The sequence below is a fragment of the Exserohilum turcica genome (genome assembly GCF_000359705.1).
Source record: "Exserohilum turcica Et28A unplaced genomic scaffold SETTUscaffold_3, whole genome shotgun sequence".
Classification (NCBI taxonomy): domain Eukaryota; kingdom Fungi; phylum Ascomycota; class Dothideomycetes; order Pleosporales; family Pleosporaceae; genus Exserohilum; species Exserohilum turcicum.
Window position 1 is genome coordinate 236,779 of NW_007360136.1, and position 20,834 is coordinate 257,612.

The window sequence follows — 20,834 nt, forward strand, 5'->3', positions numbered from 1 at the left end:
CGCTGGCTTTTCTCGCATTGTCCCATTTTTTTTTAGTTTTATTATATTTTTATTCTTTTTTCCTTGCTGTCGACTTGTTTTCTTCACGCAGGCGTTTGGGATGTGCCAAAGATACCATGGAGCGTTGCTGAGCGTGTTCTCTCGGTTGTATGTACTTGTGACGTTTGCTCGACGGTAATCTCAGTTGCGTTGGTGTTGAATGTGTTTTTTTTTCGCTTGGATATAGGAAGTCTGGACGGAGAAAGAAAGAGAGAGAGAAAGAGAGAATGTGTGTGTGTGGTGTGTGTGTGATGGGTACCATATGAATATACCTTGATCGAAAAAAAAGACGTATGACACTATAGTGGCAACTGTGCTTTACCAAGACGTTCTGTCATCCCGTTGATTCGGCTGCGGCTTGCTGCTTACTCTGTCGCATTTCTGCCATCCTTTTGCCCCCCTCCCCCACCATATACCCAGGTCTTCATGACATATCAAACTCTATGCCAGGCCCCTCGATTCCAATCTCGTTTATTCGTGGAAACCCGCGAAACAAAATTGCGCAATATCACCCGAAGAAACATGTACGCGTGGCAGTTGGCGCGCTCCAACGAATCCGCAAACAAGTATACGCGTATTCTCGCTTTCTGAGATGTAGGATTGGTCGTTGATTTGCTCATTGTTTGATGCGTCTTACACGGCTTGCTATTTCAAGCATCCAGCTCACCGCCAGAAATAGATTGAAGGCCAGAGAATCAAGCATCCATCTCACTGCTGTGCTGACAGAGCTTGAATCTCGTGAATTTCACGTCACCTCAACGTGCGGCAAATCTTATTCTATCCAACACATGACTACCCCAGACTATGATTCCCGCATTAAGCAGCTCCGTCCCCGCCATGGCTGAAAGCATTTAACCGCGCAAGTCGAGTAAAAAAAAAGCCTCTCATCTCACATACATTCCGACATACATGCATACTCGATAGACCAACAATGCTGATGTCATGCGATCGGACCGAGCTGCATTTCCGCATCAATGGTACTTTCCGCGCACGGCAAGGAAAACCTCGCATTGAGGCCAATTGGGCTCTGCATGTTTTGAACTACGGGATAAGCCCATCCATTTCCCCCCTCTTCTCTCTTCCCTCTTCCCTCCCCCGGGATACTCCACGTGGGCAAACTAGAAGCATTCGCATTTTTAGCACTGACAAGTGCTGATACACCGCACGGTGTTATGCTTGTTTCGGCACGTTTTTTTTTTTGCTCGAGGGAATTTTGGGCTGTTGGTGAGCGATAGGCAGGCGAACAACAAGCAGCTAGAAAGTACAAACATAGAAACACATGGTCCCCTATATTACTTTTTTTTCCTTTCTTTGGTGCGCTTTTTTTTGTCACGTTCAGAGTTTCGGCCTGGGGATTGTGGCGAGAGGGCGGGGGGGATGGAGAGGGTCGAGGAGCGGGCGCGGAGACGCCTGAGTATTAGCCGTGGGGCACTCCGGGTATGACGGCGTTTCCAACAGAGGAGCCAGCGGTGCTTCAAAGGGCATGCAAACAGTACCGTGTGTCACGTTCAGCGCGGTGCGTTGGATATATTGTGTCGTGGTGCAGAGACTGTGTGTCTGGTCGCCCGGGCTGCTTCACCCGGTGTTTCATAGCGTGCGACACTCCGACCGAGCGGCGTTCAGGGCTCGGCCACGTGACGATGACGCGGCGGTAATCCCTAAGGTTGCGCCAGCTGAGGCTGTGCCTTCTTCTTGTTCCAAACTCCCTATTGCTTCGCTTCTGCCCCCTCTTTCACCCTCTTACCATTTGATTTTATCCCCCCAAACGATCCCTCACTATGTCTCCTACCAAGCTGGGTGTCTTTGCCCACCTGGCGCTGGCCGCCAGCGCCGTGCTCATCCCCTCGACAATGACGGCCGAGGACCTGGGCGATGACCGCGCTCTGGAAACGTTTGCGATGACGCCCTCGAAGCGGTCGGTGGCGCTCGAGTGTCCAGAATGCTCTTTTGCAACTGTCGAGGGAAATGCGCTCACGTGGAAGCTTAATGCGGGCAACACGTTTGTAGGTGCATGGACATGGATATCATGGCCTCGGGTACTAACATGCAACAGCGCCTCGACTTTGATGTCGGACCGGACGAGAACACACTCAACCTGGACAACAGCCAAATCTACCCGCCTTCGATCAGCCTTGCCTTTCAACCGCACTATGTCACACAGGTCGACCCTTCGTCGGAAGAGGGCGTACGCTTGCGCATAACAGGCTTCGAGTTTGAACTGAACGGCGCAGAGACCATTTCGGAGGAGGGCACCGAGCTACTGCCCATGATGCTCAAGATTTCGTCGATTGAGAACATGCCCATGAACCCTCCTTCGCTCCAGATCAACGTGCTCAAGGACTCGCAGGGCCGTCTCATGATTGCGTCGTTCAACAAGGCCGAGCCCAGCCAGGCTGTACCGTCGGACAAGGACTGCAACGAATGGCCCCTGTACTGCAAGTGGAAGAGCATCATGGCCGATCGTCTTGAGCGTCTCAAGCACATGGGCAAGCCTAGGCCCAACTGCCACATGCGACCTCACGGCCATATGGCGTCCGAGATGGCGGGTAAGCCTCCGCACCGCATGCACCACGGCATGGGCCACCACGACATGGGTCACAGCCACGGCCGCCATGGCCAGCACCACCACCACCACCGCTTTACTATGTTTATTCGCCGCGCTTTCTTTACCATCTTCGTGCCTATTCTCATTGGTATCTTTGCCGGTACTCTTACCTACCTCGTCGGTATGGCGCTTGGATGTCTCATTGCCATGACTGTTGCCAAGTTCCGCGGCCAGCGCTACCAGCCGATTGCGCTTAGCGAGGATGACGTCGAGGACATTGAGGATCTAGAGGCACAGGAGGACGGCGAGAAAGAGGAGTATGCTGAGCTTCCGGCATACGACGCGCCTCCCGTGTACGAGGACGCTGCCGACAAGACTGCTGACGAGACCAAGTAGATGGAGTCGAAGATTGGAGCAGAGGCGTAAAGGAGGAATGCGACGCCTGGGTGTTGACGGATAGACTGTACCAGCGCTTTCGGTCTTTTGTTTGGTAGACATTTTGGATAGCTAGCACGCGAATGGATTCCTTTGTCTATGGCTACTGTGCAGTACGGTGTTGATGGGGTGTGTATGCTGGAGGCGATTGAATGTACGTGCTGTTTGTGGAAATTGGTTGAATGTGCATTGCTGGAGTATGGCGTTGATGAGTGTGCTCACATTTGGTCCGGCTCAGGCAGAAGGTTGCAGACGGTACTTGGTGTGAGAGAGACAGTATAGCATTGCGAGGACTGGATATATGTTGTACTAGTATTTTATCAGTCTGTCCATATGCTGCGACCAAGCCATGAATGCGGCGTCATATTGGGTGCTGCCATGCGGTGGACGCGTGAGGCGTGTCGAAGCAAGCCCTCGCGACAGGGTTTTGCAGAGTATACATGGCGTAGAAGACAGAGATGCATGAATCAGCACACCGTGCAGCCACAGCTGAGCGCGCTGGGCGTGTATCTACGGCGGGCAGACGTGGTGGTGTGTCGGGGAGACGCGTTCGGAGTTGGAGTTGGCGTTGGCGCACGGGCCCGGCCAAGGCGACGGCATCAACAGGCGTCGCCGCCCGCCGCGCGCGCGCGCGTCAGGGCGCAATTGCAAGTGCTGCTTTCCAGGCTTTTGATTTTGGTCGCAAATGTGAAGGGGGCAACACTCGCCTTTTTGCTTTCATGTTCCTGCCCTGCTGGCAGCCCCCCAGCCTCCCCCAACCGGGCCTAGCGCCACCGCCTGGGCTGTGTGATCTCGAGGCCGCCGCCGCGCCCGCCCCTCGTCTATTTAACCCGCCCGCCCACGCCTGGCGACGCTTTCCCTCTCTCCCCTTTCGCAACTCGCCTGGCCTGCTCCCATCCCCAAACTCTCGCAACCCCGCCCACCGCCCACGCTCGACGCGCATCTGCTCCCCCATCAGCTTCCATCCCACCCACCCTCTACCAACATGACTGGACGTAAGTAGCCCCCTGTCCCCCACTGGCCGTCGCGTGCTGCATCGCGCGTGCTGGCGCTGCCCGCTGCCCGCTCGTCATGAGGCGCGCTTGGTGTTGAGGCTCAACGCGTCGCCGCCCCACTATCGCGCCGCGCATCTTACCTGCACCCACGCCTGCACATGACAGTGCCATCGTCACACACTCGCGCTGCACCATGCTAACGTTGCTCTGCAGGCGGCAAAGGTGGCAAGGGCCTCGGCAAGGGCGGCGCCAAGCGTCACCGAAAGATTCTTCGTGACAACATCCAGGGCATCACCAAGCCCGCCATCCGTCGTCTCGCCCGTCGTGGTGGTGTCAAGCGTATCTCGGCCAGTAAGCATGTCCCGCACCATGTCGCCACTATTCAATACCTAACCTGCCGCCAGTGATCTACGAAGAGACGCGTGGTGTCCTCAAGACGTTCCTCGAGAGCGTGATCCGTGACGCCGTCACCTACACTGAGCACGCCAAGCGCAAGACCGTCACCTCCCTCGACGTCGTCTACGCCCTCAAGCGCCAGGGCCGCACCCTGTACGGTTTCGGTGGTTAAGCTTCTCGTCTTGTCGCAAGCCACTTGCATTTGCCGGCTTGGTCACATTGTTTATGGATTGGATCGGGTTACAGCTATCGGTCTCACGGCGTTATGTTTATGGGTGGTCTGGGAATGATCAATACATGAAGCTTCGATCTTCATTTGGCTAGTCAAGTCAATGCAAACACGTTCAATGCACGCCATCATTTCGCCATGTTGTCATGTTGCTCTACTCGCCGCCTGTGTCTATCCAACTCCGCACGGCTTCTTCAACCGCCTCACACGTCCCCGTCACCCCAAACAAGCCGCCCTCTATCCTGATGCTCTCCAGGCTCCACTTCTTCAACTCGTCACTGACGCTCTCAACACCGTCTTCAACAACCAGAACATCATAGCCCCTATCGCTCGCTTCTCTCACCGTACTGCTCACACACGCATCGGCCGTCACGCCACACACGACCAGATTCTTGACTCCCCTCGCCCTCAGCCCCAGATCCAACTCTGTATGCGCAAACGCCCCCCTGCCAGGCTTGTCGATGACCAGCTCCCCCTCGCGCGCCGCCAACTCGTCGACAATCCCATGTCCCTCCTCGCCCCTCACCAGCAGCCGTCCCAGCGGCCCTCGACTCCCTATCCCGGCGCCATTGACCGCGCTCCGGTGTGCCTCCCTGCTACTTAGCGTTGCCAGGTTCGCATCGTGGCCTTCGCGCGTGTGCACCACGTGGAAGCCTGCGCGGCGGAAGGTGGAGAGGAGCGAGGCGAGGCGCGGGATTAGCGCTGCAAAGCGGCTGGTCGAGTAGCCCGAGGCGGAGAGGTAGCCGCCTGGGTAGAGAAAGTCGCGCTGCATGTCGATGATGACGAGGGCCGTGGTACTGGGGCGCAAAGACGGCGTATGCGGGAAGGCGTAGGGTGTTGTAGAGGGTATTTGCGCCGTCATGCTGAGGGCTGGTGGTGTTTTGGGGAGTTTCGAGACTGGGACATTTCGCCATGTATTTACTTACACGGGTGGGACGTGCAGAGCAACGGTTACCATGTGCTTTTACTCAACTATCGGAATCGAGATCGGTTACGGGCACTGGGGAGGGGGAGTGGGGCTGCTGGTATTCTGCTTTTGGAAGTCGCAGGAATGAAGAATGCCCAAGTACTACATGTAAGACTTTCGCTCTTTTCCTCTACTTCATCGCCGCCTAGCTCAACACAACATCATCAAGTCTTGTTCCCCATGTCGTCTCACGCAATGCCAAGCAAGCGTCATCTCAACTGCAACGATTTCCCAGGCAATATTCGCTCTGAACATGCCACCGCGCCTATCTACATTACCGAAGCAGCCCCACTCTTGTAGACTGAACCCCTGGTTCAACCGCTATCCTATCTTGACCAATTGCCCCCTCACACGCCCGCTCCGCGATAAGAAGTGCAGCCCTGCCTCCCAAACGGGCAATTCACAAGCAGTACAAGCATGAATGGGGCGAGCGAACCGTTATCTTGGTATGACGCAGGGTCAGAGAGCCGTCCATGGCGCGTATCTTTGATTCAACGGCCATAGCCCATGGGCGATAGATCGACGACAGGATGCGGGGTGGAGGGATATATTGCCTTGTGGCTGAGGAGCAGACGGTGGAATTTTTCCACTCTCTGAGCTTTTCGGACATCCTCATGCTTCTTTGAGTGCTGGTATTGGTGTCATCGGGCGAAGAACAGAGCACTCAAACGACCCGCAGACATGTCAGACACGCCGGAAGAAAAGAAGGTGCTTCATACTGCCAGCAATGACGACGATGTGCTCGCGCAGCTGGGATACACCCAAGGTCAGTATTTCCCAAGTGCGTCTTTGGAACATACTGACGAGTGTAGAGTTGAAACGTAGTTTTGGACTCTTGGGTATGGTCGGCTTCTCCTTCAGTATCGTCACTTCGTGGACTGCGCTGTCAGGTGTTCTCATCATCGGCGTTGAGTCTGGAGGGCCGCCAGTCATGGTATGGGGCTGGGTCTGTGTTTGCTTGGTTACGCTCGCAGTGGCATACTCCATGGCTGAGATGTGTAGCGCGTACGAGCCCAATCTTACCACCTCCTCCCTTTTGCTGACTTTTCAAGATACCCTGTCGCTGGCGGTCAGTACAGCTGGGTGGCCGTCCTGGCTCCAACACGCTGGGCTAGGTCCATGAGCTACCTCTGTGGATGGTGAGTGAGATTCGCCCGTGACATGTACCTGCTGACCCCCCAGGTTCATGCTGATTGGCATAATATGCATGGGTGCCGTCAACAACTTTGTCGCTACAAACTTCGTCCTCGGTATCGCTCAGCTCAACTATGGCTTCACCATTGAACGATGGCATACGGTCCTCGTTGCATATCTCATCACTTGGCTCGCAGCTGGCTCCAACATCGACCTCCCGCACATGCTCAACAAATTGTCAAAGGCAATCTTCATCTGGAACCTCACGTCGTTTGTTGTGTGCTTTGTCACCATCCTGGCTACAAATGACCACAAACACTCTGCGAGCTATGTGTTTAGCGACTTCCAAAACTTTACAGGATGGAATGCGCCATACGCTACATGTCTCGGACTGCTTCAGTCTGCCTTTGGCATGTGCTGCTACGACGCGCCGTCGCACATGACGGAAGAAATCAAGGATGCGCGGAAGCAGGCACCTCGGGCAATTGTCATGTCGGTGTACATTGGCTGCTTTACCGGATTCGCCTGGCTGGTTGCGCTGTGTTTCTGCATTGGCGATCTCGAGGCCACGGGCAATACGCCGACCGGAGTGCCGGTGATTGAAATCATGTTCAACTCTACCAACAGCATTGCGGGAACTTCGACCATGGCCTCTATGATTTCCATCATTGCCATTGTCTGCGCCAACTCGCTCATGGCAGAGGGGTCTAGGGCCGTGTATGCGTTTGCACGCGACAATGGACTGCCATTCTCCGAGGTGCTGAGCAAGGTGTCGAGCAGATCTGTGCCTGTATACGCAGTCTTGCTCACTGCCATTGTGCAAATGGCGTTCAATTCGATATATTTTGGCACCACAACTGGCTTCAATACCATTATTGCCATTGCCACGCAGGGATTCTGTAAGCAGTCTAGTCGTGGGGTAGTACCGTCTTACGCATGCTGATACCCCCAGATCTATCCTATCTCATGCCTCTTCTTTCGCGCATCCTCGCCCACTTTACGGGCAAAAAGACGCGACTGGAAGGGCCTTACTCGCTCGGGCGATGGGGCATTGTGCTCAACGTGATTGGCTTCCTGTACCTTGGCTTCGTATGCGTCATATCCAATTTCCCCAGCGTCACGCCTGTGACGAGCGAAAACATGAACTACACTTCTGCGGCTACGGGAGTAGTGATGGTGATCAGCCTGGTGTTCTGGATCATGACTGGGCGGAACAAGTTCACTGGGCCCGACGATGGCAATTTGCTGGATGCGGGGCGACATGATGCGTAGGTAGAGCAGATGCAATGTAGTCGTTATAGTGCATGCAGAAAACCATGCGGCAGCATTTGGCGTCAGGCTCTGATAGGATGTCATTTTTCGAGTGGCTGATAAGCAGAGCGTGTATCTGATGTCAATATTGTGGACCCTTGAGACCACCCCCTCGACAAAAAAAAGGCAGTGGTCTGTGCTTTTGTGGTACCAGACAAGTGCAAGACAACAGAGCTAGCGGATACAGACTGGTATCTTTCCAGCAAGGATTCATCACATGGTTCACACCTACGGTTGATCTAAAAAAAACAAGCAACTGCAGGAAGGCCTTGCGGGCCAAGACAAGAGTCTTAATGGTACCCGCTTCCTCGCTTGCCCACCAGCATCAACAGAGGCACTCGATACTTAGGCCTTTTCTTCTACACACATGGCTCGGCACACAAGTACACCAACACGTTCAAATCGCGCGCGACGACGGCGTCGCCATCTGCGGCGGCACCTGGCCAACACACGCATCCATATCGGCACACAGCTGCCTCCGCGTACACTGCTTGGGTCGGCGCGGCGCGAGCTAGACAAAGAACGCACACGCAAGCTATGGATGTGCCCTTGGATCTCGGAGCCGACGTTTCGTCTCGGCAGCGGTCTCGGATTGCCATGTCCCGCAGCGAGCTTGCTGGGGCTGCCAGCCGAGCTGCGGCAAAAGGTGCTGAGCAGCGTGCTCGACGTGCGGGCGCTGGTGGAGACGACGGCAAAAAGCATGGCGGCGCCGAAGCAGCGGGATTCCTGTGCCGAGGCGGTGGGCAGCGTCGTGGCCTCGTTGTCGTGCGTGTCGCCCTTGGTGCGCTGCGATATGACGCATGTGCGAAAAGTCTGGCGGCGGCAGTTGGATGCAGTGCTGGTGGAGGCGGGGTCACGTGGGGCGGGCGGGCCAGCGCAGCGGCGGGCGGTGCAGGATGAAGATGAGGACAAGACTTTGGCGGTATCCGCAGGCGTCGGGCAGTGGAGCAAGAGCGAGGGCAGACGCAAGGGCGGCCTGGTGCTTGAGGCAAAGGAGGTGGCGCAGTGCCAGGGGCGGCGCCAGAAGTGCTGGCGGTGTGGCGAGCGGCATGGGGCTGGGGATGAGGTGTGTGCCATGGCGAGGAGGCAGCCGGAGCGGTGGATGAGGCTGACCAAGGCGGTGCCGCGGCCCAGGGAGGCAGCGTCTTGTTGGGGGCAGCGGGCTGGGGCCAAGAAGATGCGGTTTGACGACTAGGGTGGATTGCAGCCAGCCACCGCATTCGGGACTATTGCTGCCACTATTCCCACTACCCGCTGCCAGCAGAGCAGTTGTCGTTGTGCGTTGGCGCCAACACGCGTTGAGCAGGGCACGTCTTCCCGCCCCGCGTGGGGACTAGCGCCGACGCTAGCGCCCGACGCGGCCTCTTGGCGCCTGTGACAACGCCAACAAAGAAGCGAGCTGTGCATAAAGACTGCGCCGACAGGGTTGCGGTGAGGCATCCAAGTTGCGCCATGAACGAGGAAGAAGAATACAATCACCTGGCCGATCTCACCACCGAGAACGATGACCTGCGCAGCAAGCTGTATGCCCTCAGGGCCGAGCTGGCAAAGGCCGAGAATGCAGAGCGCGAGGCCAACTACGAGCTCGACAAGAGCAGGCAGGCATTGAAGGAGGAGAAGGACAATCTGCGCGCGCTGCAGGCCCAGATTGCCCGCCTCGAAAAAGAAAACGACCACGAGCGCGCTGCCACCAAGGACGCCGAGGGACGCGTCGAGGTCCTCTATACCGATCTCGACCAGTCGCGCTTCGCCCACCGCTCGGCCCTCGCCGACCGCGACGAGGCCCTCGCCGACAAGAGGGACGCAGAGCTCCAGCTCGACGACCTGAGGCAGCAATGGCAGGAGTGCGAGGACAAGATTGCCGAACTCGAGGCAGAGCTCGACGAGGCGCAAAAGGCCGCCGACCAGGTGCTCGACTTGGAACGCGACATTGCCAGGCTGCGCGAGGAAATGGCCGACCTCGACCGCTCCATCATCGTCAAGGACGAGCGCATCAGTCATCTCGAGCTGCATCTGCAGAAGGAGCGCCAGCGGAGCTACCACGCCGCCGACGCCATTGCCCGCGAAAAGGCGGCCTCGCCCGTCGACGAGGACCAGCATGTGGGCGCCGTTGCCTTTGAGTCGCTCGAGGCAGAGCTGTCCATGATCGAGGACAACGAGTCGTACTACGAAGTCGAGCCCAACGACTTCTCCCACATCACCGAAACCCTTCTTACCTGGTCGCCCATTGCCCCCGCCGCCCAACCGCCCTCGACCCTACACACACTACAAGCCGTCAGCGTCTCGCCCGTTGCCCCTCATGTTCCCCGACTCACACTGGATGTGCGCGAAGCTGCCCATCTGGAGCCCCGCGAGCCTGCCCCGGTTGCTCTCTCCACGAGCCTCAATGAGGGTGCCAGCACAGCGCCCGTTGCCGTCGTGGTACCTACACATACCCTCACTATGCGCGAGACGGCAAGCACTGAGCCCATTGAGCCCAGCCGCTCCCTGTCGAGCATTCACCAACACCAGGCTGCCAGCACAGCGCCAATTGAACCCGCTCGCACTCCTCGGTCCAGCATCCATGCGCACGAGGCTGCCAGCACAGCGCCCAAAGCCCCCTCGCCCACACTCCAGACGACCTTTGAGGTTGAGATTGCCGACATTGCACCAAGAGAACCGGGTCTTCCTGCGTTGACAGTGAGCGTAAGAGAAGCAGCCAGCACGACTCCCATTGTTCGCCGTATCTCGACTACAGATCTATCTACGCAGACCGACTTCGCCTCGCTCACCAGCCAGCTCATCGACCACGCTACTGTCAGCATAGCTCCGACTACCCCCATTGAGGTTGCGACCGCCGAATTCTCCACCCAGACCGAAGCCCCTGTGCTTGCAAGTCAGCTAGTCACGTACGCGACTGTCAGCACAACCCCGGTTGCACCCACCGAAACCATCACCACGGAGCACTCTGTGCAGACGGATGCCAATTCGGTCCCATCCGAAATTTCCGCCACATGCGGAATTGCCATTACTCCGATTGAGCCCAAACACGGCTTCCGCAGAGTGACGACCAAGGGCACCCAAACGGTGCCCGAGAGCCCAACGAGCATCCGAGTCGGGTCCGTCCTAGTGACGCACCAAATGGAGCCCGTGGAGCAGGTCCTTCCGAAGGCGGAGCCCAAGCGCCCGACGGCCAGCACAGGAGTCCAAACCATTGTCGAGACACCCGTTGTCAAAGAAGAAGCAAAGCCAAAGCCAGCCCCTCAGCCCGCGCCCGTCCCGCGGGCCTCGAAGAGCAAGTCGGGCATCACAGACCTGATGGTCCGGCTAAGTGCGGTGCTCATGGCCTTTACGTGCTTCCACCTCTACACGCAGCTGCAGGCGTGGAAGAAGGCCAATGGCATTGGCATGGGCGGCGGATACGGCAACATGGCGAGCCGCAGTGGAGCATACGGCAACGGACGTTATCTCTTCGGCATCTTCCCCATGGGCATGAATGTCGGCGACTCGTGGCTGACGGAGCAGATTGCCCGCCACGCGTCTTCTGCCGTGGCGCGGTTTGAAGACTGGGCCGGCATTGCCTATGAACCTCTTTACTGAGCATGCATGCACTATATGTATGCATTTGCATGTGCACACGATTATTCCACAGGACCCCACGGACCGACTCTCTCACTCACACACACACACTTTTAATTACTTTGGAAATTGGTTCGGTTTGCACCCACCACCAGCACCATTACTTACCCCTTTCTTCTGGCCTCTTATTTTTTTTATGTCTCTTCTCCTCACACGCATACACATTTACACTTTTTTTTTTCTTCTAACGACGGCACGAACAAGCATTTGCGGGGGGAGCTGGGATGCCCCAAGAAGAGAAAAAGAATTAGTTGAATCTTTCAGCCCCGCTACCTTTATTAACGCCCCTGTTTTTGATGAGACACGAATAGCGTCTTTGTTTTTGTTTTTTTTTCTCATCTCGTTACTGTTCGTTATAGACTGGCGTTTCCCAAACCCCCTTTTTTTCTTTTTCTGGTCAAAGCAAGCAAGCACGCACTTGCAACAAACAAGACGAAACACGAGATAAAAGACATATTATATACCCCCCTCCCCCCTTTCCGCCCCCCCCCCCTTTTTTTTTTCTCACACTCTAAAAGACGATAGCGTAGAATACACGGATACCCTTTCTTCTTGTTCTTCCTCTTCTTCCCTGGGGTTTTTTCTACTCTAGTGTGGATTTTATAGCTGGTGTTTTGGGGTTGGGTTAGATGGGGGTTAGGGGAGGAAGTTTCACTTTTGTAGCTTTTGATGGTGAGGAGGAGGAGGAGGATGGAAATTGCATGATATGGTGAGATGAGATGAGAAGGGATGATCGAGTATGAGGATGAATGAGAATGAAAATCAAAGCCATGGTAGAGAATAATAGATGATTTCGTACAAGCAAGCAAGTACCGGGGTATAGTAACCAAGTAGTAGTAGTAGTAGTAGTAGTAGTAGTAGTAGTAGTAGTAGTAGTAGTAGTGCAGTAGTTCTGGATGCAAGACCAGGCATATATTGGTTAGAGTGTGTAGACGAGTAGAAGAGTAATATCAAGTATAGCTAAAAAGAAAAATAACAAGTATCAAGAGAGTACAGTACGTAGAAGAATACTATGTAGATGATACTACCTCACCCTGTCAACCTACGTGGTTAGTCCATGTACAATAGATTTGACGCAAACATGAGCAAGTACGTGTATTGTAGTACATGTACAAGAATCCCATGCATGAAGCAGTGTTAGTTTTGCTCATGTTTGTCCATTTGCTTGCAAGCAATTGAGCAAGGTAGATTAAGATTGATTTTGGGCTCTATGCAAGTACAAAGCCCAAATAGCCAAGAAAACAATCAAGGGCCAACTGGAAAAAAAAAGTAAATGCATGCGGACAAGACAATTACGGGGTGGAGGGCATTGTGATTTTTTTTGATTGTTTCAGGCGGCAAAAGTGGTGATGGGGTTGGTTTGGGCTCTGACGTGTGTTGGTTGGTTGGTTGGTTGGCGGTAAAAAGGGTTTGGGCAGTCAAGAGGCATGAATGCAGAGAGAGAAAGAGAGGGGGGGGGAAGCTTGGCGTGCGGGTTTGATGCGAGAGCTTGTGATGGAGATGGCCATAGAAAGAGTATCTATGCATGTGTGAGCAAAGTAAATAAAAAAACAGGCGTGTGTTAACCCCGAAAAGGCATCTGGTTATGTGTGTTGTCCAAGTATGGTGGGTGTCAGGAGTTTCAAGGGCAGAGTGGAATACGTCAGCTTGTCAGCATGTCACCGATGATCCTTCCGTCTTCAACGTCATTGTACGGCTGGGGCGGCGTTGACAAGACCAAGACGGAGGCTAGAATCTAGCGAGAGGATGAGCGCGTCTTGGGCTGCAAGTGCTAGTACATAGCAAGCGGGCAGGCGGTGTTGTGGTTCCTTTTTGGAGGAGCGGCAAGTGTAAGCATGATGGATGCAGGTACGCAAGCATGCAAGCACAAGCATGCAGTGGTATGGCAGAGTGTGGGTAGAGTGCAGACAGAGTGCAGACAGAGTGCAGGCGCAGAGCATCGTGGTTGGGGCACGGTGGCTATCAAGGCGATGGAGAGAGAGATATCTAGGTGGCCCTGGACCCCGCACATGTTGGTTGGCAGCGTGGGGCGGGAGCAGTCGGGCCGTGTGCAGAGTGGTCGTGGAACATGGCATGGCATCAGTGCCCAAGTGCACGTCGACGGGACAGGCGAGGCGGAAGGAGCCAGAGCCGGCGAGCGTGTTTGGCGACAACGACAACGAAGCCATGGGCGTGGTAGCCATGGGGTGGGCCGAGATGCATGGCGGGATGCAGGCGAGCGTGGGCGCATCAAGGCATCGCGGTACGTGTACGTGTAGGCGGTCGTGGTCGCGTGCTTGTGTCGGGGGAGACACGTCCTGGTGAAGGGAGGGGGCCGCATCGTGCTGGAGAAGGCGGGCGTGCGGGCGGGTCAAATGGAAATTGGACAGCAGCGAAAAACCCTGGAGAGGTTCATGACGGCAGGATATACGGGCAGATGACGGGGCTGGGGGGTGGGTGACGTGGGTTTGGGGGTTTTGGGCAGCAGGGCAGGAGCGCGTCATGGGCAGAGGCAGCGGCGAGGGATGCGCACCATGTCACGTGGCGGGCTAGGCCGAGGGCGGGACATCACGTGCAGGGGAGGGCTGAAGGAATGCCGCGGCAATGTCAATGTGGCCGCAGCAGGCAGGGCGGGCGGTGGATGCGGTGGATGCGGTGGATGCAGTGGGGGTCGACTAATGGGAACTGGCCACGACCAAGGCAGCAGAAGCAATGCAGCGCTCGCTCGCGGTACCGGGCACCGCTTCCTATAGGCAGCAGCCCGTTGGGCCTGGACCGGTCAGAGGCCAGCTGTGGGCGCCCATGCGACGCTGGGCTGGAGTGCCTGTGTCGTGTGGTGGTGGTGGCGGCCTTGAGCTGAGAGGGGTGAGTAACAGGTGAGCGAGCGGCAGGCAGGCAGGCAGGCAGGCAGGCAGGCAGAGAGAGAGCGCGGGCGGGCGCATGTGAGAGGCACGGGGCGGCGGCGACAGGGGCGGGGGGGGGAGTCGGTGAAGCCTGTCTGACGTGAACGCGTCAGGTCGGGACGGATGGACGGTTGGACGGGCAGAGGTCGGCTTGTCCGTAGCAGGGCCATGGTTGTCTTCTGCTGCTGCTCCTGCTGCTAGCAAGTGCCCATCCAGGTGTTTTACAAGCCCGCCGCCGGCTGGCCCCGAGCCACCCAAAAAAAACCCTCCCCCCCCCCCCGCGCCCGTTGCCACCGCTCCCACGCCGCCGCCGCCCAGCGCACACACGCACACACACACACACACACCTGCACACACACCTGCACACACGCACACGCACACTCACAGACTCGCGCGGTCTCTCTGTCTCTGTCTCTCCTTCTCCCTACCCTGGCGTGCCTCTGATGGCTCTGCGGCGAGGCTCCATGTGGGCGTGGTTGGGCGCGCGCGCGTTTGCACCACCACACGTGTGGGCTAGGTCGGGCCCGTCGAGTTGATGCCCAAGCGGCGCCATCCCAAGGCGCGTCCCCACACCCTCGCATTGTTGCGCTTGCTACCCAAGACTCGCGCCAGCACGCAGAGCTGGCCTTTTTTTTCGCCCTGCCAGCTCTCGAATAATTACATCGGCTGCCGTCGGGGCGCCCATTCTTTTAGTCTCTTTCTTCTCTTTCTGCCCGCCTGCTGCTGCCTGCCTCTGCTGCCGCTGCCTCTGCTGCTGCCGTCGCTGCACACACTCACCCCCTCTACCACACATACACCACACCACACCACACACACACACACACACACACACACCACCACCCCCGTCACCTCCCTCTCCCCTCCCTCTGCCCTTCCGCGGCGGCTGCCCGAAGAGCCTGTTTCCCCCCAACCGATTGACGTGCATATCTGTGCCAGCCGCTGCTGAGCCTGCCGTCCTCGGCCAATCACCCCGCACCCACTGCGCCAAAACCTCATCTGCGGCTCTGCCTGCTCACACCCTCCCTCGAGCACTCAACAAAGTACTCGCCCCTGTCGCGCCGCCGTCTCTCTGCCCACCCAGAGCTGCCTGCCTCTCGCGCATAGTCTCTTGTATAGGTATACACACACACACACACACACATACACGCACACGCACACAGTGCTGTCGTGACCAGCCCGCCCGACACGGACAGAATCAAGACATAGCCACCTCGCCCCCCCCCCATCCTCCAACCCTCCCAGGAACTTGTATCCATCCCATCAGCCAGCGCCCTCGGTGTGCTAGAATCCATCGCCGGCAGCCACGCCGTCAAAAGGTCCACTTCCGTCACAGGCCACTCGCATTCCCACGCGCCGGTATATTGGTCCCAGCCCCGCTCCTGCGTGCTGCTGCATCTATTCCACCTCTTCTGGACAACCCCTTGGATTCCCATAGCTCCCTTCCGGACTCTGCCTCTCCCTCTCCCACCACCCTGCGACGTCATCCCCGACGTGCCTCGTTTCCCGCTGCAACCCTCCGGAGCTCCTTCTTGGTCCCTACAGAGAGCCCCTCTTGATCTGTCCTAGCTTCCACAGCTCTTGGCTCCTTTGCTGGCACTGACAAACTGCGTCATCTTTCTTTTCGTCACCTTTCCACAGACACCCACCCACACCCACATACACAGACTCTCGCCGCAACCATGTCGCGCGCAAATCAGTGGTTTGTGCCTGGCGAAGGCATCGCCAGAGAAGTAATCACGGCCGACATCCAGCGCTACCTGGGCCCAGACGCCCTCGTCAGGCCAGGCACAGGCACCGGAGAATACCAGGTCCGCTCTTTTTTTCCGATGCCCATGCGCGCGAGCACTACTGACATGCTACACAGGGCCAGCCAGGCTACTGGATAACAGCTTACCGCACTCTCACATCGGTATGTTTGAGCCACGCGCGATTCACATACACACACACACACACTTGCTTGAACTCCCGACACTGACTGATTCGCTTGCAGCAAATGATTCAGGACTTGAAAATGGATTCACAACGTTGGCAACAGGAGAGACAGCCAGGAGAAACGGGCCGCGGAGGTAGCCACAGTCCACAAGTGCGCACTACAAAGGTATCAGCCGGCCCTAACGCTTCATTAGTAGCTTATCAAGACTCTCGCACACATGCTGCCCGCCAGCATTGGGGTCCCACAAAACCCTATGACCACGGCTCGTCGCATGCCTCGGCTGATCCCTACGACCAGCCCCGCGCCTCGACATCATCAAGGACCCCGGCCTACGGCTCTGCCAGCTACTCCGGTAGTGACCCTCACTACACCACAACGCCCACATCCACCTACGGAAGCTCACACCCAGGCTACCAGCCTTCGCCCGCAGCTGCCGCCCCCAGGACTTCGCCCGCGGACCCCTACTCGGCCTACCCGCAGCCCGGAGGAGGACGGGACTACCCTGCCCAATCGCCCTATGCCTCATATCCTGCCCCAACGCCCGACCCCTACGGACGACAGGCGCCATCCCAGTCCGCTCCATACACTGCCTCAAGGTATTTTGGTTACTATGACGAGCCCTTTGTGGTCTATCGCTAAGCCCCCCCCTGTAGTGCCACAGTAGCCGCGCCAGGCTACTACATTGCCTCGGATGGTCGGCGTAAGTACCTTTCAACCCTGGCCTCCACCAAACTAACGAGCCCCCTTCAGAATACCCCTTGTCGCAACAACCTCAGCCGTCGCGCAACCCACAGTCTGGAACCTCTAGGTACAGTACAAGATAGAGAGAGAGAAAAGAGAAAGAGAGAGAGAGAGAAGGCTCCTCCCTCTCTCTCTCTCTTTCTCGCTCTGTTTCGGCCTTGTTGTTGTTCCCACGTCCATCTGTCGAGCCCCGGAGATACCCTTTTTTTCCAAGCTGCTGGATGGTGCTCTGGAGTCTGGCCACTCACACTCCCCCTCTAATATTTTAATGGTCCATGTTCCATCTTTCTGGGATCCACAAGGAGTTCAATCCACTTCCACACAAAAAAAAAGCACCCGGATAAGAGACACCCTTTTTCCTCGGATCTGAAGCCAAGGGCCATTCATCTTTCAGCCTGTTGGAATCAAGCCCCATGGAGCCTTTTGTCCATTCCGGTTCTTTCATTTGCGTTTGATGTTCATGTGTACGTTATCTAGGAAATTGGGCTTCACTTCTCTCTCCTACCTCAATCTACAGGATTCTGATTTTGCGGGGCGCGCAACCACTTATTGCCATGGGATTCCATCTTTCCATCTGGATATTCATTGCAATGATGGCCCGTCGCTATCCTCGCTCTTGAATCTAATTTCCGGATGTTGCTTTTATTGCAATGTATATACCTGCGACCTGGACGTTGCAATGTCGATGTTAACGAATGAACGTTTATTTGCGCTTGCACAGTCAGCGTGGCAAACAAGAATGCCAAATCCATATTACATTACCAAATCGCCCTTTTCTTTTGTTTCATTCTGTCCATGCTTGACTGATGTAGTCTACTTCTCCCACGCACTGCGCTACAATGACTCGCATTCATAATGGAATAAATCTCGGTTTTTATCCCCCGCCCGCTGATCGGCACAGTCAACTGCCATCGTCGGTTTGAGCCGTCTTCGGCTCGCCACTCCATTTTTGCACGTTGATGTTTGTCAAGATATCACTTATCGTGGGATTTGATTATATACGCTAACAGCCACAGTGACTATACGGTGCGTGCCTGCAGCAAGCTGCTTTAGCGAGCCACGGCTTGACAACGCATGGCGTTTGCGCGTGGCGTGATAATGCGCCATCACAGGTAAGGCGGTGACAGCTATGGTTTGGTTCAATATTGACTATCTCGACAGTTGTAGCGGGTCGGCCCTCTAGTGACTAAAAGTGCACCTGCACGTGTGCGAGAATGCGATAGCGGGCACACGGCATACACCTGCACCTGCGCCTGCAAACGGCTGCACAGCAGGGCAGGTTGTCCGGCGCCTGTGGTTGGTTATCATGCTTAGTCACGATATGCCGCTTCGGCCGTTGATTTCACGTTCCTCTTTTGTCCCAAAGCCCACATTTTGCACGCTAGCAATACAAATTATCCGTCCCGGGGCCTCTACTAATGCCCTGATTGACACCAAACCCGATATCACCGTTATCTCGCGATAACGCATACCGAAGCACCTCGGCTCCGCACCACGCTTCCAAGATGGGGGTTGTATTGGGCGCTTGGCCATCGTGACCTGCAGGAACACAAGTACTGGCCGTCTGCTGTGCGGTCAGGAAGCCTGCCGATCCTTTTGCTCGTCGCAACACCGCTTAATATGGTTTCCTTTTCGAAGCTCTCGCTGGCTTCGGCACTCCTAGCCCAACATGTCTTTGCACATCGCAGCTTGGTCGCGTGCAATGACACGGAAAGCTTTGCGACCAACATGCTACAAGAGTCCATGGACTGGATGGACTTGTATTACGACAATGAAAGAGGATATTTGTTCAACTTGGACGCTGTTACGCTGACGCATGATACGCGATCGAGCGCGTGGTATGCAGCGGGTTTACTGGCGCGCAACAAGAACGACGACGTGGACCAGGCGATTAAGATTGTCAACAACATCATCGGCGGGCAGTTCAAGAACGAGAGTCAGCAGTGGTACGGCGATTACCAAATCTACCCAGAGGAACCCACGGTCGGCACTGCAGAATACCCGGCCAACATGTACAACTCGTGGGACCCCAACTGGCGAGGCTTCATCGGCACAACCTTTGTCGTCATGCTCGAGGAATTCGCCCATCTCCTCCCCAACGAAACAACAAACTACATTCTCGAGAGTCTGTACAACACCACCATTGGCGATAGTTATCGCGTCGGCGGCGTCGATGGTGACAACTTGTATCCCGCGTACAGCAATCCTTCCATTATGCGCGCCTTTGTATCTGGCTACATTGGCCGGCGCCTCAACGACGCAAACATGACCCAAGCAGGCGAGATGTACGCCAAACAAATTATTGACCTGTTTGTCCGCGACAACACGCTGTCGGAATTCAACTCGGGCACCTACGCCGGAGTCTCGTTGTACGCACTAACGCTGTGGGCAAAGTACCTCAAGCCCGAAGAGAGCATCATGGGCGAGTACGGTCCCAAGATGATTCGCGACACATGGAGCGTGCTGGGCCAGTTGTACAATGCAAACATGAAGAACGTAGCGGGGCCCTGGGACCGCGCGTACGGCTTCGACATGAACCGGTATCTGAGCATTCTGGCGCTGCAGCTGTGGACCTTGGTAGGCAAGGAAAAGGCGCCAATCAACAAGAAGGTGTGTGTTATCTTCCTACACATACACATTCCTTGAAGCTAACACAAAAACAGCCCTGGGCAATGGGCCACAAAGACGACTTTGCTATTTCCCCACTCATCTCCATTCTCGCACCCTACCACAACACGCTTGTCCCCAACACAACCCTCTCGTCGCTCCTCACCTTTCCCGGCACCCACACCGTCTCCACCTCGGCCTTCTCACCCCCCTACGACACATACCCGCGCAACATCTCGGCCTGGCTTTCGCCCCACCTGACCATTGGCGCAACCTCGTTTTCCGAATCCGTCATCGGCGGCCCCAGCATCAATCCCAATTCCTTCAACCCGGCGGTCGTCCAGTGGACCCGTGGCGACGCTGCGAACAAAGACGTGGGCTGGATCACGCTGTATGCGCAGACAAGAGCTGTACAGGCTGTCGTGGGCAACGCCAGTTTGCAACTTACGTACCCGCTCGGAAACGACTCGAGCGCCTTTTCCTTCTTGGTTGCGCCCAATGGCTGGTACGGGAAGCGCGATGTGAGTTCCTGGGCTGATGTGCAGGGCATCAAGGTAACGGCGAGTGGGACGGTGGATTTGGACTATCGAGTCCAGTTTGCCGGGCAGGTTGGAGGCACTGGCAAGCCCATCAACGACTTTGAATTCTGGAACTTTACATACGTTATGCCTGCCGGCAGCACGCAATTGCCTACTATCAAGCTTGAGTTTGAGCTCGAGTAGATGTCTATTGCGTGCGTGGAAGAAGTGTAAATACACAACGAGTGAGAGAGAGAGAGTAAAATAATGCCATGTTTCGTCCTACCCGTTTGTCTGTTGCAGAAATGATATTTACTATAATATATATATATATACGGAGGTGCCTCACAAAAGTTTTGTCCCACGCTAATCTCGGCGCTTCGGCATAACTCTTCTTGGCGCAACTCCCACCTTTGAGCTGAGTAGCTGTACGATTTGTCTGTATCTATCGTTACAATGTCTCCTAATACTGATCCTTACACCC

General features: G+C 56.0%; 8 protein-coding genes across 8 annotated transcripts; 6 read left to right on the forward strand and 2 right to left on the reverse strand.

Annotated features, from left to right (window-relative positions):
- Positions 1–1,773: 1,773 nt before the first annotated feature.
- On the forward strand, positions 1,774–3,292 carry SETTUDRAFT_136441 (uncharacterized protein). Its single transcript, XM_008028967.1, has 2 exons — positions 1,774–2,042; positions 2,093–3,292. The coding sequence occupies exons 1-2, from the start codon at positions 1,818–1,820 to the stop codon at positions 2,978–2,980; spliced, it is 1,113 nt and encodes a 370-aa protein (XP_008027158.1). The 5' UTR covers positions 1,774–1,817; the 3' UTR covers positions 2,981–3,292.
- A 712-nt stretch (positions 3,293–4,004) lies between these two features.
- SETTUDRAFT_154215 (uncharacterized protein) lies at positions 4,005–4,582 on the forward strand (the record flags this gene model as incomplete). The annotated part of the gene is made up of 3 exons (XM_008028968.1): positions 4,005–4,014; positions 4,228–4,365; positions 4,419–4,582. 3 exons carry the CDS (start codon positions 4,005–4,007, stop codon positions 4,580–4,582), a joined length of 312 nt encoding a protein of 103 aa, XP_008027159.1.
- Positions 4,583–4,793: 211 nt separating this feature from the next.
- Positions 4,794–5,501, reverse strand: SETTUDRAFT_31802 (uncharacterized protein; the record flags this gene model as incomplete). The annotated part of the gene is made up of 1 exon (XM_008028770.1): positions 4,794–5,501. One exon carries the CDS (start codon positions 5,499–5,501, stop codon positions 4,794–4,796), a length of 708 nt encoding a protein of 235 aa, XP_008026961.1.
- A 786-nt stretch (positions 5,502–6,287) lies between these two features.
- SETTUDRAFT_154217 (uncharacterized protein) lies at positions 6,288–8,012 on the forward strand (the record flags this gene model as incomplete). Its single annotated transcript, XM_008028969.1, has 5 exons — positions 6,288–6,372; positions 6,419–6,611; positions 6,659–6,745; positions 6,789–7,639; positions 7,693–8,012. 5 exons carry the CDS (start codon positions 6,288–6,290, stop codon positions 8,010–8,012), a joined length of 1,536 nt encoding a protein of 511 aa, XP_008027160.1.
- Positions 8,013–9,503: 1,491 nt separating this feature from the next.
- SETTUDRAFT_41845 (uncharacterized protein) lies at positions 9,504–12,041 on the forward strand (the record flags this gene model as incomplete). Its single annotated transcript, XM_008028876.1, has 1 exon — positions 9,504–12,041. One exon carries the CDS (start codon positions 9,504–9,506, stop codon positions 11,628–11,630), a length of 2,127 nt encoding a protein of 708 aa, XP_008027067.1. The 3' UTR covers positions 11,631–12,041.
- Positions 12,042–13,080: 1,039 nt separating this feature from the next.
- On the reverse strand, positions 13,081–13,934 carry SETTUDRAFT_163460 (uncharacterized protein; the record flags this gene model as incomplete). Its single annotated transcript, XM_008028970.1, has 1 exon — positions 13,081–13,934. A coding segment is annotated over exon 1 (412 nt), but the record flags the coding sequence as incomplete, so codon positions are not given.
- A 2,296-nt stretch (positions 13,935–16,230) lies between these two features.
- SETTUDRAFT_90581 (uncharacterized protein) lies at positions 16,231–17,123 on the forward strand (the record flags this gene model as incomplete). Its single annotated transcript, XM_008028971.1, has 4 exons — positions 16,231–16,359; positions 16,416–16,460; positions 16,542–16,617; positions 16,678–17,123. 4 exons carry the CDS (start codon positions 16,231–16,233, stop codon positions 17,121–17,123), a joined length of 696 nt encoding a protein of 231 aa, XP_008027162.1.
- Positions 17,124–18,699: 1,576 nt separating this feature from the next.
- Positions 18,700–20,608, forward strand: SETTUDRAFT_116640 (uncharacterized protein). The gene is made up of 2 exons (XM_008028972.1): positions 18,700–19,835; positions 19,889–20,608. The coding sequence occupies exons 1-2, from the start codon at positions 18,846–18,848 to the stop codon at positions 20,552–20,554; spliced, it is 1,656 nt and encodes a 551-aa protein (XP_008027163.1). The 5' UTR covers positions 18,700–18,845; the 3' UTR covers positions 20,555–20,608.
- The last annotated feature ends 226 nt before the right edge of the window (positions 20,609–20,834 follow it).

Bases quoted from the DNA above. Each gene is read 5' to 3' on its own strand.
- SETTUDRAFT_136441 (XM_008028967.1), top strand. From the start codon at position 1,818: ATGTCTCCTACCAAGCTGGGTGTCTTTGCCCACCTGGCGCTGGCCGCC. The intron at 2,043-2,092 runs GTAGGTGCATGG...AACATGCAACAG, and splicing joins TTAATGCGGGCAACACGTTT to CGCCTCGACTTTGATGTCGG.
- SETTUDRAFT_116640 (XM_008028972.1), top strand. From the start codon at position 18,846: ATGGTTTCCTTTTCGAAGCTCTCGCTGGCTTCGGCACTCCTAGCCCAA. The intron at 19,836-19,888 runs GTGTGTGTTATC...ACACAAAAACAG, and splicing joins AGGCGCCAATCAACAAGAAG to CCCTGGGCAATGGGCCACAA.